Source organism: Empidonax traillii, unplaced genomic scaffold (assembly GCF_003031625.1).
Source record: "Empidonax traillii isolate 1590-97213 ecotype Southwest subspecies unplaced genomic scaffold, ASM303162v1 scaffold707:size593822, whole genome shotgun sequence".
Lineage (NCBI taxonomy): Eukaryota > Metazoa > Chordata > Aves > Passeriformes > Tyrannidae > Empidonax > Empidonax traillii.
In genome coordinates, this window is record NW_020955900.1 from 241,587 (window position 1) to 260,118 (window position 18,532).

At 37.4% G+C, this 18,532-nt stretch overlaps 1 protein-coding gene across 1 annotated transcript in view; it reads right to left on the minus strand.

Annotated features, from left to right (window-relative positions):
• The window catches only part of HEATR1 (HEAT repeat containing 1), a 35,962-nt gene that overhangs the window by 16,464 nt on the left and 966 nt on the right, over positions 1-18,532 (minus strand). Inside the window, exons 3-24 of the mRNA XM_027900106.1 lie at positions 16,953-17,169; positions 16,379-16,520; positions 15,753-15,854; positions 14,707-14,847; positions 13,906-14,117; positions 12,554-12,687; positions 11,642-11,750; positions 11,181-11,291; positions 10,639-10,756; positions 9,288-9,395; positions 8,772-8,867; positions 7,806-7,894; positions 7,297-7,508; positions 6,898-7,019; positions 6,204-6,401; positions 5,363-5,546; positions 4,954-5,102; positions 2,981-3,173; positions 2,277-2,449; positions 1,786-1,953; positions 717-959; positions 2-133 (exon numbers count right to left, since the gene is read on the minus strand). Coding sequence (XP_027755907.1) covers positions 2-133; positions 717-959; positions 1,786-1,953; positions 2,277-2,449; positions 2,981-3,173; positions 4,954-5,102; positions 5,363-5,546; positions 6,204-6,401; positions 6,898-7,019; positions 7,297-7,508; positions 7,806-7,894; positions 8,772-8,867; positions 9,288-9,395; positions 10,639-10,756; positions 11,181-11,291; positions 11,642-11,750; positions 12,554-12,687; positions 13,906-14,117; positions 14,707-14,847; positions 15,753-15,854; positions 16,379-16,520; positions 16,953-17,169 — 3,353 coding nt within the window. The remainder of the gene's footprint in view (position 1; positions 134-716; positions 960-1,785; positions 1,954-2,276; positions 2,450-2,980; positions 3,174-4,953; positions 5,103-5,362; positions 5,547-6,203; positions 6,402-6,897; positions 7,020-7,296; positions 7,509-7,805; positions 7,895-8,771; positions 8,868-9,287; positions 9,396-10,638; positions 10,757-11,180; positions 11,292-11,641; positions 11,751-12,553; positions 12,688-13,905; positions 14,118-14,706; positions 14,848-15,752; positions 15,855-16,378; positions 16,521-16,952; positions 17,170-18,532) is intronic.

Consider the following 18,532-nt stretch of genomic DNA (forward strand, 5'->3'; position numbering starts at 1 on the left):
CCCCTTTAAACACACTGCTAATTGTCTGGGCACAAAGCGGGTTCTTACAGTTCAAGAGTAAGTCAAACAATACTTTTAGTAGCTTCTGTTGCACCATCCCATCTGACACAGCTGCAAAGAATGGTTTAGTGATCTACAAAAGGGAAAAAAAGAAAGGATGCAGAGAGGTTTACCGCAAGAGGATAAAAAAAATCACAGAATTAGATACGTCAGATCATGTATGACACGCACAATCACACACGTTAGTATAGCAATAATTTGCATATTAACTATGCATTTGTACATATCCAGGAATCCTTAGATACAAATCGTATACCTGTGAAATACCTAACCGACATATACTGATTCCTGAAATTTTTCACACAACTTGCCTAGTAGGGGGAACAAACTTGCTGTTGCCTGCCTTTGGGAAGTACACGCCAACACCTGGCTAGTAGAAGGCCTGAATTTGTAGCCTCCTTCAAGTGAGACTATTTACCACCCACTGTATTTTGTTGACAATTTTTCCTCAGAAGAAAAACATTAAGTAAAGCTCTCTCCTGACTGATAAAAAACTAAGAACTGCAGGTGTTTAGACGCTTCAAAGACACTACAGCAACCTCAAAAACTTGTACTAAAAGAAAGACAGGTCAAAAGCTATGGATTCCTTCACACAAAAAGAACTGCTAGTTTCTTTAGGCATAAAAATAAATTTAAGATCTTTCATAAATCCATACCTGCCCAAGTGCTGTGATCTGAAATGGTGGAATTTCTTCATATATTTTCTTGGCAGCATGCAGACTTTTGATAAATAAATCCAGACTCTGCTGATTCTTGCACAAGAGGGGTGCTGAATATTCATTAAACTTTCCAAGGATTAGATGCAGGAGAATAACTTCATCTTTCAAAACTGCCTCAGGTTTCTTAAAGACCTTCTCTAGCAACTGGTCTAGTGCAGGCAAGAGGTGAGAAAGAATCATCTGCGAACAGGGGAAATTTTTAAGTTTTTATCCATCCTCAATTTACTGCAACATCCCTATCCCCTCTTTAGTAACACATTGCATTTAATATTTTATTCAACAGCTGTTCAAGAGTAAAAATACAAGACTTAATGGGAGATTACCAGGAGTACATACTCATCTGTTACTTTGCTATTCTGTTTTGCAGAGTAGTATTTCATATTTTTAAAGTACAGAATTAAGGTAATATTTTCATGGATTTATGACTGCTGTCTTCAACAAAACCCAAATGTGAGGCAAGAACACTCACCCTCTATGCAGATTGCAATCCTTTCAAGACACATACAACTGAACAGAGCATAAAAATTATGATTTAATTCATTTTTTGAACTTCTAACTCATGTACTTTCCAGCACTTGGAGAATTCTGAATATGCTAGGTAAGAGTAGATTAATATATATAAATAAAATTGATAGTACGACTTAATACTTTGCAATTCTGTACAGAACACTCTATACATTCACTGATATCTAATCAAGGTAATAAATTTCTTCTGGAAGAATCTCCTTCTGAAACAGTCTTCTTTAGTAATATCAAGGGAGTTTCCTTAAAAATTCCAGTGCAAAATGTTGCAGCCATTGCATTCCTGGATGATGCATGCAAATGTTCTATGTTTCACTAAATCATACTGTGCAGCAAAACTACATATTATTAGAGGTGTCAACTGAATGCCTAGTTATCTAACACATTATGAAATTATTTAACAGCGTTATTACTAAATGAAATTTGATTTCAGCTTTTCAATCAAGTGTAGAACCCATAAAACAACTCTAAACGTGGCACTCACCTCACCATGTACTTCATGAAGAATTTTCATTAAGTTTTTTGCAATATATGATGGGAAAATAGGGCTCTGTACACAGTCAAGTATGTTTTCCAAAGCTTCCAACAATTTTTTCTTCTGGGATTTCTGTTTTGTTTGTGTCTCAAGTTCCTCAAAGAGCGTCCCCATAGTCTAATTCATTAACAAAGTGAAAATTAAGTTCTTTCCCTGCAATAAAAATGCCTTAAAACAACATTTATTCGATGCTTTCACAATAATGCAATCTAGATATACACAGAGTTCTTAATTTGTAACTAAATCACAGTTAATGCCTCTTAGATTCTCAGCTCTCTGTATGTAATAAATCACTGGAATGTTTTTACAGAACTTAAAAAAAAAATTATAAATCAGTCTGCTAGTAACTTTCCTGGTTACCTTGATTTCTTTTCTAAAAGATGGGAGCTCACAGCAGCAGACAAAACTTGTATTAATGTACACCTTAACAAGAAAAATACCTGTGTTATATATGTAGGGTCAGATACAATCTCTTCTGTCTTTTGCTCCAGATGCTGAAGAACAGGATGAAATAGAGACTCCTTTATCCCTCTCAAAGAATGAAGGCAGTTCAGAGCAGCCCTTCGAACTTCACTCACAGGACTACCCAAGTTAATTAGCAAAGATATCACCACTGCCAAAAGAATCAGGGAAGGATGGAAGAAAAGAAGAGAATAAGGTGAGTGGTCAGAGTTTTACTGTAGCTGTCCCTGAAGAGGCATCGACATCACTTTGGAATTAAAAAGTCCTGTCTTTTCACTGTAAACCTCTAGAGTGCACAAAACCAACCTGAATCTTCCAAGATCCATGTCTCTGAACTTCATCACAATCCTTATACTCATGGTTAAGCTCAGAGTTCATATATTGCTACTGACTGTCACATCCTCATACTGCACAGAAAGTAAAGTGCTGTAACTGACTCCTTCAGGACAGCTCTGTATTCCTTTAATACTTTAAAACTCAAAAAAAAAGTGGCTTCACTTACATCCAAGCTTGGACTAGTAACTGCACCAGTGAATGAGCAAAAAAGAGCTGTGTGCAGCCTAGTGCAGCTAAACATAACTACAGATACCCTTCACGGTACAAAATATAGCAAAACTGGAAAAAAATTAAAAAATACCATGATAAAGTCTTAACATGAGAGATGGATACTGTTTTACTTTACCTGGAGATGATGGCAATAGCAGCTGTTTTTTTTTCTGGCTTGTTTGTGATTCAAGCAGCGCATAGCCGATATACAGAGCTTGAGTCTGTAGCATTGCACTGACCTCATAGTTCAGGTGATTTGAAAGGTTATAATTGTAGGTCCATAAAATGGAAAGGAACTTGAAGAGAACCTCTGAATCTTTTAGGTGTACCTTAAATTTAGCAAGATTTGAAAAAAAAATAAAGAAAAAAAAGAAACTTGTTTTATTTATTTGGTAAACTACCGCTCAAAATATCTGATAAACCACCCACATCAAAGAAGTACACTAAAAGGGAACTAAAGAGTTAGAAACAGTGTCTTTAGAGAAGAAAAAATTATTGAGTAGATGCATGCATGGATATACAAGTCCAGATGTTTTTTAACAGCTGGTGTATTTAGGAGATAACTTGTCTATAGGTATTAGAAGGGATTTTATTAATCCTAACAATCTGAAAACACATCCATGTGAACATTTGTATAGTATGTCAACTGTGCAAGAACACTGTTATGTGCAAAATAAAGTTTATCTTCTATTTCCTGACACAGATCAGAGTTCCTTCTCCACCTACCAACAGTAAGAGCTGCTCCAAGAGGAGTCAATTCAGTTTGCCACACATTTACATCCAATTACCTTAACTTTGCTTTAGAACTTCTCTGTCAAAATTTGATGAGTTTAATTGAAGCAGTTACATTGTTGCCTAATAGTATCCCAAATCAATTTAAAGTTCTCGCTTTGTACATGGTCCGGCAACAGCTATCATGCTTTCTGTCTGTAAGTTGCTCTCTGGAACCCTAACAGCTCTGCTTTCATCAAGCAGAGTGCCCACTCAGCATCCCACAGACTGAACACAGCTTGACAGAACAACTGATACAGCTCCTGACATACTCTTGCCTGTTCTCTTTTCCACGAGTCCACTAAGATCAAAGTTAATGTAACTGTTCTAGAGCTGGCAAAAATAACTGTCTTGTCCCTTTCAAATTAAAAAACCTCAAAACTGGAGGCCAACAGTACTGCACAAGTGAAAGAAGCAAATTGTTATTGCAGCTGTTGCCTTCACAAGGTCCAAGGACGTTATTAACCTCATTCCACAAACTTTCTGTTGTCTCTCCTCCAAATTTCTTCTCTTCTTCTGTGAAGCATGACCCAGCTCGCTCAGTCAAAACCTCCCACCAAAATAACCTCCTTCCTTTCCTGCTGACAGCCTTTAACTAGTCCGGCACTGAATCAAATCTCTTCATCAGCTCAATGTCAGTATAATTTCACTAGGTCTTGGAGTGACTGAAAATGAGACAAAGTTATATACATGAATTAACATCAGAAGCAAGTTTTGTTATGAAATCGATGCTATTCTTTCCTTCTTCTGTTTGTGTTTGTCATGTGCTGTTCTTGCTGAAACAGCATCAAATTCCAGTAACAGCAGCTTTGTGTCAATTACTTGATTTCATTTTCCTCACAATGAACAGTTATTACTCCCTGCCATCTCAAATCAAGACTGCCAAAATTCCTTATTCTCTTCACAGAAATGCTCGATGCATGTGAAAAACCATGAGACGATACAATAGGAAAACATACTAAAAGTTTTCTTTTCAATTTCCATATTTAAACACTAACAAATTTTATAGAGCAACCCCTCCTTTTGTTATGAGACAAGACCAAAACTTTTAGCTCAAACTTTAAGCTCTTGACCTTGCCCTAGAAATCAGTGTTATGTTTTCACCTTTGCTTCAACTGTCCATTTGTGGTTTGTTTGAGGTTTTTTAACTTTTGTTGTCCGTAACCAGCTGAAGCTTAGACTTTCATCTTCTCACAGTGTTTGTATGCCACAAGCAGTGTTGCATGATCTGTTTACCAGTTTTCTTAAATCCATCCGTTTCTCAGTTTTCTTAAAATGAATGTAATTGCATAATAGCTGATGACTAATAATTCAGAGCAACAAATACAAAAATAATACCTTAAGTAAGAGATTCATCAATGCTCTGTACTGAACAGCATTGCTTCCTTCACTAGCTCCACTGACAAGCAGGTCAAACAGCCCCAAAAGGAGGTGCAGGAAGTCCTGGCTATCTTGATTCAGAGATTCGGGATTCCACCAAGTTTCCTCTAAAAAATACAGGTTATAAATTAGACACAGTGGATGCATACAAACACCTTCAGGAACCAAGAGAAAAGATACATCTCTAGTTAAAAGGAGACAATACCTTTGGTTGATTCCATGTTTACAAGTAATCTTTTCAGATCTCAATCACAACAAAGGGAGAAGGTTAGGGAAGGAAGGTTTCCTTGTTTCCAACAACTTTCAAAGAAACAACATAAATTAACTTTCCTTCTTCACTGACATAAGTGACAGTCTTAACACTTACCTTTTGGAAAGGACAAAGGAGGTTTTAGGCCATTAATGAAGTTTTTCAATAAGAACAGGAACATAGCTGACTCTTCTGCATGAGCCGTCTCCTCACTGTTGAGCTTTTCTATATATGCACTTAACAAGTCCTTAGGCACCACAGTTTCCTCTGCTGTTTCCACAGACCAATTTAGGGGAGTTTCCTGTGAATGAAAATTGATTTTAATGTATTCTGTCACAATTCCATGCAACAGAAAATAGAAATTTAGCACTAAAATTCAGCAACATTTAATTTCCACCCTCCAAAGAAAGAGGTATCCTCATGAAGTGAATTAGGTTTCTGATTTTACACTGAAACTTGCATCTGTAGTTCTGAAACCTACACCAGCTTTCTCTACCACAGTTAAAAGTGTAGGTGAGGTAACAGAAGAGTAAAATACCAGTCTCTCTAGAATGTCTCTTCAAAGAGAATAGGAGTTACAGCATTTTGTGGACATTCAGCTTAATACTTTCATTTAGCTGTTCCAGTGACATAATCCATATCTTTCAAATACTTGCATATACAAAACTCATTAATGGAATAATCTGAGGTCAGATTAACTAATTACCACTTACCACTATGTGTGTGAAGGGGGGATGCATACACAGAAGCACAGCTCTGCTCACATGGGTTTCTTACACACAGAAGTAAACCCCAAAACTCTTTCACAACAAAATAAATCAAGAAAACCCCGAGAGGAAAAATGCATAAAAATTAAGTAAAAAAGGATGGCAGCAAGGTGCAGAAATACTCTTTCTGAACATTGTTCCTACAGATTTCTCCAATACAAAGCAAATGCCCTGTCCACACTGCATCTTACCTCTGCAGGATCACAGGCTCTTAGATTTTTAATTTTTTTATCCAAGAAGCAGAAGACTCTGATAGCCACTGAAAAATAATTTTCTTTCATCTGTGTATTACAGCAGCACTGAACAAGCAATGAACCAATTATATGAGCAGTTACTTTCTGTCTCACACTGTCAGATTCTGTTTCAGCAACGAGTATCAGGTCATCAACCTTAGAAAAGGAGTGGAGGAAAAACAACAACAAAAAGTCTGTAAGACAATGGGACTTCAGTATGACTTTACACCGTTTTTCTTTTGCATGTTCAGTTAAATCCTTTTTACCTTCTACCAGAGGTAACAAGTTACTATCTGCTGTCATGGTACTCTTTGGAACCTGGGAATGCACAAACATCTGTTTCCATGGTATTCCTGTTTATTCTAATTTTATGTCAGGAAACTAAAAATTTCTTGAATTTAGTTACATTAGCCATTAGTCCAAATAGGTAATAGATTCACTGCTTCTTTTTTTTGTGTTAAGGAAGAAATCTGTTGTATCTGGATCATACTGTGGTTTGTTAATATATGTATTTTTATTTGTTTAGCAGCTTGATGATAGCACACTAGTGCTAAGAAGAGCACACAAAGTTCTTCTATATCACATTTGTTCTACTGCAGTGACCACTCAAAAAGTAAAATTTCTTAAGGTCAGGGTAACATGGTACACATACCATTTGCAATAGTAAGGGAGGGTCCCCTGAGGTCAAGTTTTTAGAAAGCAGCAGAATCATTTTCTCATTGGCCACTCCAATCAACTCTGCAGACTTGGAAGATTTAATTGCCTCTTCAAGAGCTGCTCCAGGGGAAAAAACCAAAATTAGATCACCTAGGTATACAAATCACACATTAACGCACTGGTGGCTCAATAATATTTAGAATCAGTCAGAAACATACCAGACAATTTCTACATCTTTTCAAAAAGTTTTTTGAAGAAGTCCATTCACAGTCACAATATGATAGCCTGCTAATGACAGCCAGCCTCCTTCAATACACATTTAGGTTCATTAAGGATGTTGTCCTAAGTTGTCACAATTTTTCTCTTACAAAGTTAGCTACAATTAATGCTTTACCTTCTGGCCAGCCTTTCAGTAAAGGGTGTAAGGAGCAGAGATCCGACTCTGACAGACAAACAGCCATTTTGCAATCTGGAGATTTTGAATTTGCATTAGTGATTACCATAAAAGGTAACAACTGCATTACTGCTTCATCCAGTAGTTCCTTCTTCTCTTTCAAGATCTCCTCTTTGACTAAAATTTTTATTGCTCGCTCCAAAACCTTGTACCTAAAAGAGAACAAAATCACCTTGAAAATACACTGCTCAATCATACCAGCAACATTTCTTTGTTTTGTTCTCCATTTTCCACGGTGATTTTCTGAATCCAAATAGCATGGAGAACAAATAAGGAATTAATAGCAAATGGTATGCAAATAATTGAACATCTCTCCCACAATTCAGCAAAGAGATAGCATAACAAAAGGCATATGCATACAAAAACATTTTTAAAGTATTTTTTAGAGTTATGTTTAAAAAAATGATTTACACAGACAGAATGTAGTCTGAAAAAAGGCATAAACATACCACTTTCCATCCTTTGAAAGATCAGTTCTCTGGAAGATGTTCAAAAGACTTGATACTATGACTTCTGGATTGACTTGTTTCCTGAAAATCTGAAAAGTGATCAAGAAAAATGAATGGAAGTATAATAATATACAAAATGATTTACCATATCATAATGGAAAATGCATCTGCTATACCAAGTGGAAACAGAGATCAAACATCAACTAACTGTATTCCTACAGATGTTCATGTAATGAAAATATTATCAGGGTATGCAGAAGCTCTAATGCTGACCAGTATGCCCTCCAGATATGCTAAAGTATGGAGAATTTATCAAATGCGAAAATGTTTCGTAAAATTGTTAATAAACAATATGCAAAACATTTAATTAAGTACGAATTGCTTTTACTTTACGTTGCATCTGGATGACAAAAATATAAGACACATTAACAAAGGATACTAAAATTTAAAGGAGCACTCACGTGCTTGTATTCCTCTTTTTTAGTGATTCAGACTGAATGAACACACAAGACCAATTATACTACTGCTAATAATATTGCCGACCACTACTAGCAGAAGCAATAAAGACAGGCTGTTACTCTAGCTGGAAACAATCAGCACAATGCATACCAGAGTCCTATCCAGTAAACCTGAGCTGGGGTTCAGGACTTTGCCACTATCAACTGACCAAATGACTTCCATACGGAAAAACTCAACTGAGCACTTCTCACTCGCGTAATGACTTGTGACTGCACCATTCGCCATCCAAAAGGCAAACAGCAGGGCTTGCGTTTTTATGGAAAAATGTGTGGAATAAGCAAGTAAACAGCCATAAGCCTCCTAAATTTATGCTGCTCCATCCTGGTAAAGGACAGAAGTCACACACTAAAGGACACAAGTACAAGATGGGCAACTATGAAGAATACATCCCAGACACACATATTCAAGACCAGCTAAAATGTCACATATCGAAAGATACTCACTTACCTCCAAAGAACTGAGAGCACACATTACAACATCTCTGTTGTCATCCTTGAGCCGACCAAAAATTGCTTCTTCTATGAAAGCCTGATCAAAGCCCTCCTGAAAAAATAAAGAAAAACAGAGTCAAAGGGTAAAACAAAAAGCATTTGTTATTAGCAAAAGTTACAGGTTTTTAATGAAATACTTGAATTCTAGTGTAAGAGAGGTGGTAATATCATCTAAATTAAACCTCACAGGCAGACTTTCAACAACAAAAGAAAGAAAACTATAAATATTCATTAACTTAGATTTTATCTTAGAATGCAAGCAGCTTAATAAACAAGAACTACATCCAGACTCCAGAATATGGGAAAATGGTGACAGAAACCTACTGAAAACACCATGAAAAAAATGTACGGATGACATATGCACAGTTTAACACACCATTCATCTTCAACTGTTAAGTCTGGCAAACAGCTTTTTGAAGACATTCTATATTAAATTAGTTCTGTAAGTAAGTGAGAGATTCAGGACACAAACCTTTGATGTTTCAATAACATCTTTCAAATGCTGAAGAGCGAGGACCCGCACAGCAGGCTGAGGATGATTCAAACTAAGCAGAAGGGAGGTATCAGAGTATTCGAGAAACTGAAATACAGATTTCACAGTGACTCACCGCATGTTAAAAATACTTCACATATACATAAGGATAATGGGAGATATTCTTAAAGCAATTTTTTTATACCAGAAGAAAACGTGTATAATCAAGACCCAAGTAGTTAAACTACAGTACAATGATGATGTATGACTATTTCAAATTTGGTCTTCTTCACTTTTGCAGACAGTTTTTGGAAGATACTTGAGAAGTACAGTAAGCCACAGACACTGTTATGTCCTAGAAAAGCATTACACTTATCTAAGGATTCTGAGAAAGCTCTAGTGACAATGTCAGTGTGACAGAGCACAGACAGAAACTGTTAAAAAGGCATCCCTGCCAGTCCAATTGCGTGCACTTATCTCAGGAACCTTAAAAGCTGGAAGAGAGTCATATGCCTATGCTCTGCATGCCTTGTTTTTCCGTTAATCCACTTGTTATTTAGCCACAGAATCTGTGCCTTTGTTAAGTCAGTATAAAAATACATGAAGCACTTCTTTAGGTAGTTTCTCATATTTTCCTAAGTGCCTTCAGTCTTTCAAGCACCGCAAAAATCAGCCATAATACTAACCATGTCTTAATAAATTTCTTTGACAGATCTGTTCCAGTCATGGTTATTCTGTGTTAGGCTGAGTTTCAATTGCTCTTCAGAAATGGAAGAACTACGCAGTCACTCCATTCTTCCATGTTACTGACTGCAAACATTCATAAAATCAATGTAAGGAAAAGACCAAGCCACCGTCTTTCAACTGTGATCAAGCTGTCAGCTTTCCCAAAGCAGACACCTCTAACACTGACAACATCTTCAAGATGAGGCCTCACTGGGCACTACTGTGCTGTCACTATTGGCCATTGCAATAGCTGTAGTGGTAGTGTTCCTGAAGAAAAAAAATTATTGATAGCAATTGGAGCAGGTGGAAATGTATAAATTTTAACCATGGAAAAAAAAAAGCTCGTACTCATGACTGCTTATGATAAACATAAACTAAAAAGATCTGATAGCTTTTGATTTTACCACAGTTTTGACAAATTTGACCTCCAAAATCACCTTTAAGCGAGTTGGTTGTTTTTGGTTTGGGTTTTGGTTTTTTGGGGTTGCTTTGGGGTTTTTTCATTCTTTTTTCTTGTGGGAATGGTAGAGGTTTTGCTTGTAAAGAATAGAGAGTAGAACTTAGCCAAAAATCAGCCTTCTGACAGTATAACCAGAAAAGAGCTAGGATCTGAGCTTCTACCTACCTTATATTTGCCACAGCTTAATGAAAGAGAAATAAATTGGTGAAAAAGATTTTGTTCAGCCTCATCTGTGCAATCTTCCAGGTGCTTCTCCAACGCAGAGTCTAAGGCTTTAGGATACCTGCCAACAGACAAAACCACCAACATTCTCCATGGAGGATTACAGAAGAACATGTACATACAGCAGAAATACAGGGGAATACAAGGAAACAAAGCACACACACTCCTCAAAACCAGATATTTTAAGTAGCTTTGCAAACCTTTATGTTGTAACACAGATGAATTGCAGACCACTAGGACAAATAATGAGCAGAACAGGTTATGCTGTACACCAAACAGCTTTACAAAGCCAGTAGGTCTGTGTTCATGTATTACAGTGATAACAAAATTTGTGGGGACAGATAAGTAAAATAAAATTTGGACAAAGATTAGAAGTAATTTATTAATTCTATATCTATTTTGTCAAGAATACTGGGCTTATGACCTCCAGTAAGCTGACATAACCACTACAGATTGTGGGTCTGTAAAAGACAAATGGAACTTACTTTCTCTCAAGAAGTCTGATAAGAGGAAGAATCTTTTGATTGAGTGCAGCCATTTTGGTGGGATTAGATTCAACCTCTGTACCACAGGAGATAAACTCTTCAAGAAACTTCCTAAAATTACAAACGAAAGGAAAAGTCACCACACTTTGTGTAGTACAGTTTTCATTACTGTTATGAAGCACAATGCTAAACAGGTTAGGATTAATATGCAATACTTATTGCAAGTACAGATTTGCTCCTGGCCTGAAGTTTCACTCTGTCCCACAAGTACTCCCACAAGTGCTAAAAGCATAGTTCTTCTGGGTTACCGAATGTTTAAGTTGCAAAATTCAGGTTTGGAGCTAACTTATGAACTCTGAAAAACATGATCATATAATGCTAATGCCATTGTCAGGAATTAGTTATTACTAAACCAGAAATGACTGCACTACTGCATAAAAAAATAACTGAAGTTAACTCACGAAGCTAGCAGGCAATCTAAATCCTTTTCCAGTGGTACACACTCAAGAATAGCTTGGAGGTGCCTGATGTAAACATCATTCTCTGTCTCTTCAGATTCTTCTTGCTCCTCTAAGGACAAAGCACAATCACAAAAGATGAACAACAGTTTGAGAACAACCCCTTCGCACTGATTAAAGCTAGCAGCTTGTATAGGCATCACATCTGGTGAACCAAGCACACAACCTGAAGACCACAAAGTTCATTGATTACTAGCAGTAACTCTCCATGAGCTGCTAGAAATGCTTCATACCAATGCCATTAAAATGCCAAAGGCTGGATTGCTGCCAGTAAATTCAAGTATGCTTTGGAAGATTCCAGACCTCCTACTACAACCTGTGGCAGCAACTCTCTACAACATTCTCTTGTGTGAATCTGGATCTTTTTAACAAAAGAGCTTTCCCAACTGACTCAGCAGTTACAAGGCCACAGTGCAAATAGTGCAGACTCACTAGTGCAGACACAGGCTACTACTGCATGCCAGTCAGCCTTGCTGTCCCAGACTGTTCCTAGGCACATTGAATTCATCAGGTAGAAATAGATCTCAACTAATTAAACTACGTATGGAGTACATGTAATCTACCTAAGAAAGATTTGGCAGTACTACAATACATCTCTCTAAGAGTCAGAAACTTTATGCAACACTATGAAGTTACTGCTGAAATACTGCAAATCAACATCTAAGTCAAAGCAATACAGGCATAATGGTGCCTAGAATAGCCTCCTCTCTAGTGCCTAGATAAACAAAAAGCAACACACAAAAGCTAAATCAGGTCTTCACATGTATTGGCACAGTTTTAATGAAGAAGCAACTAAAATTACACAGCTGTGACATTTACCACAGAAAGTTCTAAAAAGAATGTGTGCTAACTTACCTGTATCACTTTTCATGACAGTGCCAACAAGGTGAGGCAACAGGTAACGCAGAAGAGGAGAGATATCATATCCTGCTGACAGGCCTTGCAAAAGCACTACCAGTTCTGGGATCTTGCACAGATAATTAAATGGCCTGCACAATGGAAAAAAGAGTGACAAAAAATGTGTGCATGCTCATCTGCATTACCAACACTTTCAAAACCATGCAGACTTCCTGAAGATTCGATTTTCAGCACCAGAAAAGATTCAAAAGGTTCCACTTACTGCCAGAGGTTTATTGGCATACTTAATACAGAAGAAGAAAACAGTCTCCTACCAGTCATGTTGAGCAAAGCTGCTGCAACAGTACAGTGAATATACCTATGTTTTTCGGGAAGTTGTTAGTATGAGAAAAAAACACTTGTATGGACTGTAGGAAGAGATACCCTCACACTGCAAGGAGCGTATCTATCACCCAGCAGTAGCAAAGGGAAGGGATGAGAAGTAATAGCTCAATGACAGATCCTCAGAGTAAGAGCAATTTCCCTTCCTGCTGACACAAAGTTTCACCTTGTCTCCTTTTGCACCCGACTGACTGGATGCTGCATAATCTATCTAACATGCCTCTCCTTAGTTCCTCACACCTTAGCTTTTAACGTGTTTTCCTCTATTATGACAGTGTTTAAGTATCTGGAAGGTAATCACTTCACATATCCCTGGTAAGATTTTTTCTATTGGAGCATCCACGCCGACCTCTCTGCTCAAGCAAGCGAACTCCCAGTGGCAGGTAGGACTTCCATGACTGTGTTCAACTGCATGTTAACAGCACTAGTCAGCTGTATCGGGGCAGTGCAGACAGATGGGAATGTACCTACTACATGTACCTTCAGGAGGACACCTGATCTGTGAGACCACAGAAGTGGTGGTATAGAAGCACTTACGCTTCGAGGTGTCCAACTACACGAACTTGAAGCCCTTCCATTGAAGGGACAGATCTTTTTTCCGAGCTATTCAAATGAGCTCAAATTTGCCCTACCATTATTATGCTGGTTTTTCTTCCAGGATAATCACTTTCCAGAAAACCTCTTGCTTGAGAGGGTTTACTTTTGCATGTTGACAGCAAAACTTTACTAGGGGAAGTGGCAGCACAAGGACCAAAAGATGAGACTCACACCACTGAGATTCCTTAGCTGTAGAGAGCATACAAATTTCCAAAGTAAGTCAAAGGAACTTCTGAGCCCTTTGCAATGTAAACTACCAAAACTGCTCACAGGGAAGTATCCCTTTAATGATGAGGATATACAAAATTCAAATTATCAAAGTGCAGTCTGGGATTTTAAAAAGTGGGAAAATTCAATTCACATGGACTTACTTTTTTCCAAGTTTATCTCCTTTCTGAGTTTGCAGAAGTAGGTTCAAGCAAGCCAGCCCATCCCTCACTAATGAGGGCACTTTAGATAATGTCTTGCTTATCTGTAACATCAGGGAATGCACCAATGAAGTCTCCACTGTCACTTTTACTGTCATCTGGCAGATTATCATGTATGTTGCAGCTCTGTAATCCTGTATGGAGGATTTCAGTCCCTACACAAAAAAAGGTGAATTTTTAACACAGAATAACACATGAATATGTACATTAACATAAAAATAATTTTTATTCTGACATGCATGGAATCACACTGTCTTCGTCTCCGTGCATTAACATTTAAGGGATTTATAAACTCAACTTTCAAGAAGAAGAAGTTCTCATGCAGGGTGCACAGATAAAGGATACACATTTATTAACTGCTGCTCTGTTCATTAACAAAGTTCGCGGAGGAAAGAGGATATTAAAGCAGTCTGTCCACCCTTACTCCATTTCCTCATGGTTTAGCATTATAAATCTCAAAGAAAAAGACATTCATTTATATCCACATAAACATCAACTGTGTATCCACTTCTCACAGTTCCATTCCTCGTGCAGAGTGGGAAACAAGAGTTCTTGAAGTGCTCATTTGAGATGTGAAAAAACATTATTTCTCATAGACCCTCACCTGCTTGATGTTTCAAAGCATTTTAAGAGTAGTACAATGTGTACCACACAGAACGTCCCTCTTCAGTGTCATCTGCAGATGCATGCCTGCAGAACACAGTACACTTCATCATACAGAGGGGAAAACAAAGCTTCACGTACCTTTTGGATGTAAGGGAGCAGCATGGAGACTATAGTATCTGTTATCTTCTCTGCAGCTCCAAGAGCTGATACAATGGTGGAAGCGTAAAACACAAGAAGAACTCTCAGTTGAGCTGAGTTGGCAGGACACTCTGAAAAGACCTGGATCACAGAAAAAACCCCATTGTTCAGGTATCACGGAAAGTGGAAATGCACATATATGGCCTCCCTACAAACCTCCAAAACCTCAGAACTCCAGCCTGTAAGCTCTACCAGCTCACACTGGCACAACTTAATTCATCACCTCCTGCCAGCAGCAGCCCTCACCAGAGGTTACTGCTCCTCCTCGCAGACAAGGCAGAAGGAAATGTGTGCAATTCCTAATGCACTTAACCAGAATAAGTAACCTAAATCACTTGTGATTTTGGTGTAACACTCAAGGCCCAGAATTGGACAGCCAAGAAGCTAAACTGTATATGTTTAATACCTCCTACAGTATTTGTGAACAAACCCTGTTACTGTGTGTGCTTTGCTTAGTTTGCTGGCACACTCATTTCAGCTCTCTAAATAACTGGAACTAGTGTACATCTTACCCTTCTGAAACTATAGAACTAGTCCTCTATTTGACATTTACTGAAAAAAACAAATAAATTTGCTCACCTTCTAACATTCTCAATTTTAAGTTCTCATTAAATATTTGGAGATGTATGTTTAAAACACCCATGACAACCTCCAAAAGAGATATGGAAATTTAAAGCACAGTTACAAGCTAATAGCAGGAATGACTTTATAAAAGGCATTAAGACAATGAAGTACTCTGAGGCAATACAGTATCTTTAAGTAATAAAGTACTGCCAAATTGTTTTGCCATGGTTCATTGGTTCTCAGCCACTTCCTTACAAGAACTTTCGATAGACTGTCATCTACACAAATAATAAGAAATCTTCACATTGTTTACTAATAACTGATTCCTATAGGCAAAATATTAATAAACATCATATCACTATAAAAATAAGGGGAAAAACAAGTGACAACAAACAAACAATATTCCAGAATAAATGAACAACCTTCACAGATTTTGCCACCAGCCTGCAGATGAAATCCATGAAATTCAGGTCTTTGTAGCAGTGTGTAATGACAGTACCCCTTGCCAGTGGGACTCCAGGTTTCTTTACATGTTGAAAAAAGTAAAATTAGAACACTCAGAGTGAAGTGAAACATAAAGTAAAGCATACAAAGTAAAAATTACTATTACATTAATGCTACTGATCAATTAACACCATTCAAATTGAAATAAGTAATGGAAATCCACACATTGCTCTGGAATTCTTTGTATCTACATTAAGACAGACAATGAAGAGCATTACATATAACCTATACCCACATAAACATCAATTTTAGCAACTGACCTATCTTCCTAACAATAGCAAATACTTGCACCTTAAAAGCTTACTTTAACTTAGCCAAAACAAAGAGTAACTACAATTAAAGCTTTTTAACTTGAACTTTAGCTTTAAAGAAGACAGCAGAAAAAACATGTGGGCATCCAGGCTCCATCCCTATAATTAAATCTTTTGGTACAGTTCAACAACTAACCACATAAACAGGTGGACCATATTCTAGTAAAAGAGTCAAGATATTATTAACGAAGTCCCTCAGGCTTCTCCCAACTTGCACCTGTTAAATACTTTACCCTTATTGGATCCATCCAATGCCACTTATGAGTTGGGCTTTTTATATTTAGAAGTTGAATAACTCTCACAAATAGATTAGTCTCATGATATGGCAGAACACAACCAATCAAACTGTCTTCATTGTAGAGATGAATATGAAATCTAAGGAAAAAAACATACATATACAGTTAAACAGTACCTGGAAGTCAAAAAAAAAAAATCCATCCACATTCTTCTTAGAATACCTTTTTTTTTCCCTCACTCTCAACAATTTTAGGTTCTCATAGGACTTAAGATTACACCAGTTTCTTCTGCATAGATTTTGCTATTAAACTAGATGTTACAATAATCAAGTATGAATTTCAGAATAATACACGTACAAAAAAACTGTGATCTAAAGGCTGTAACAACAAAACCACCCACTCTTCAGCGACAAGAAGTATTATACTTTCTGCATCTGGATAAATTTGTACAACATCACATCCCAAAATACTTAGTTTGTTTCTTCTTCACACCTTCCTACATAACTGTGAAATGAGAACAGGGTTCATGGTTCACAGTTAGTATTGACATGTAGTATATTCAGTGGATTACCTATGAATCAGCCATTCAAGGCACTTCTGGGCTGGCTTAAGCATAAAGTAAGGAGACAGGTGAATCAAGAACAATGAAATATTCTTATTCAGCTGCTGATTTACTGCTTTAGTCTGAACACTGCGTTCAAGGCCTTTGGATGTGGAACTAAACAAACTTGACTGGAACTCTTCAAAAGAAGGATCAATTGCCATCAGCTCTTCTAAGCCAGTGCATCCTGTAGCAAAAAAAAAAAAAAAAAAAAAAAAAAACAGAAGGAATGCTTTAAAGGCAACAGTTTTATTCACCAGTCCTACCCACCTATCTCCTCATTGGCATATTCAGCGTTTTTGCTATATTGGTATATGTCATCCTCACCAAGCGAACCGAAACAGTAAACAAGCCTAAGACCAAAACTTTTTACATATTTAAAACTATTCCTTAACTGACAAATCAAAAAAAAGCATTAACAACTATCACTGGAGCGCTCTTGCATCAGTGAAGGCCAGCAGCATCCTGGGCTGTGCTGGACAGAGCACAGCCAGCAAGCTGAAGGTGGGGGGAACTGTCCCTTCCATTTGTGAGATTTCATCTGGAGTACTGTGTTCAATTTTGAGCTTATCAGCAGAAGAAAAAAATTCCCACACGGATGCAAGTTCAGCAAAGGAACATTGAGATCGTCAGGGGACTGGAAAACAACATACAAGGAAAAGGAGGAAGTGGGATTTTTCACCCTAGAGAAAAGAATCCAAAGGAAATCTTCCTGCTCTCTGCAACTACTTCACGGGATATAGTACAGGTTATCAAGAAGATGGAGACAGACTTTTCAGAGATGCACAGTGGAAGGATGGGAGGCAGAAGCTGCAAGCTGGAACATAGGAAGTTCAAAGCCAATGTGGAGATTTTTTTTTTAACGCAGGAGTGATCAAATACTGGGTTGGAGATCCAACATTGGATCAGAGGCCATAAAACCACCATCCTCCAACTCAACCAAGCACAGAGTTGAGCAAACTGTGCTAACTAGCCCTGTGCTCAGCTTGGCTACCGAGTGACCTTCGGAGGTCCTTTCCAGACAAGATTATTCTATGATTTTATATGGATCAAGCAAGTAAAGGTACCTCAGTGGATAAACTAAAATACAGTATTCCATGTACACCACTGAAGAACCATTGGAATGATTTCTCTGTTTTATACAAGCTTGTAAATATTAATGCCTAATCACAAAGCAGGTAACTTGAGCTGAAATTAAAAAAACACAGGCAGCTGACTGAAACATGGAAGAAATAAATCATTATAAGAAATAATTCTATATATTTTAAAGAAACTAAAAAACCCACTCTCTGTTGCATCAAAGAGATATATCTCTTTCTCTACACCTTGTTACTTAAAAGTGATGCATGGTATCAATCTGCCAGGTTTCAGAAAACAGCTTTCTTATTTAAGAAGCATCACATTCTTGGGTAAAATTTTATACAAAAATGTAAAGAGACAAGCACAAAGGATTTGAGGTGTGCCAGTACAGCAATGGCTTTTGCCACTTTACATTATTTGTGGCCATGATGTTCCCCAAGAGCAGGGCATCAGCATGTTTTCATGAAATC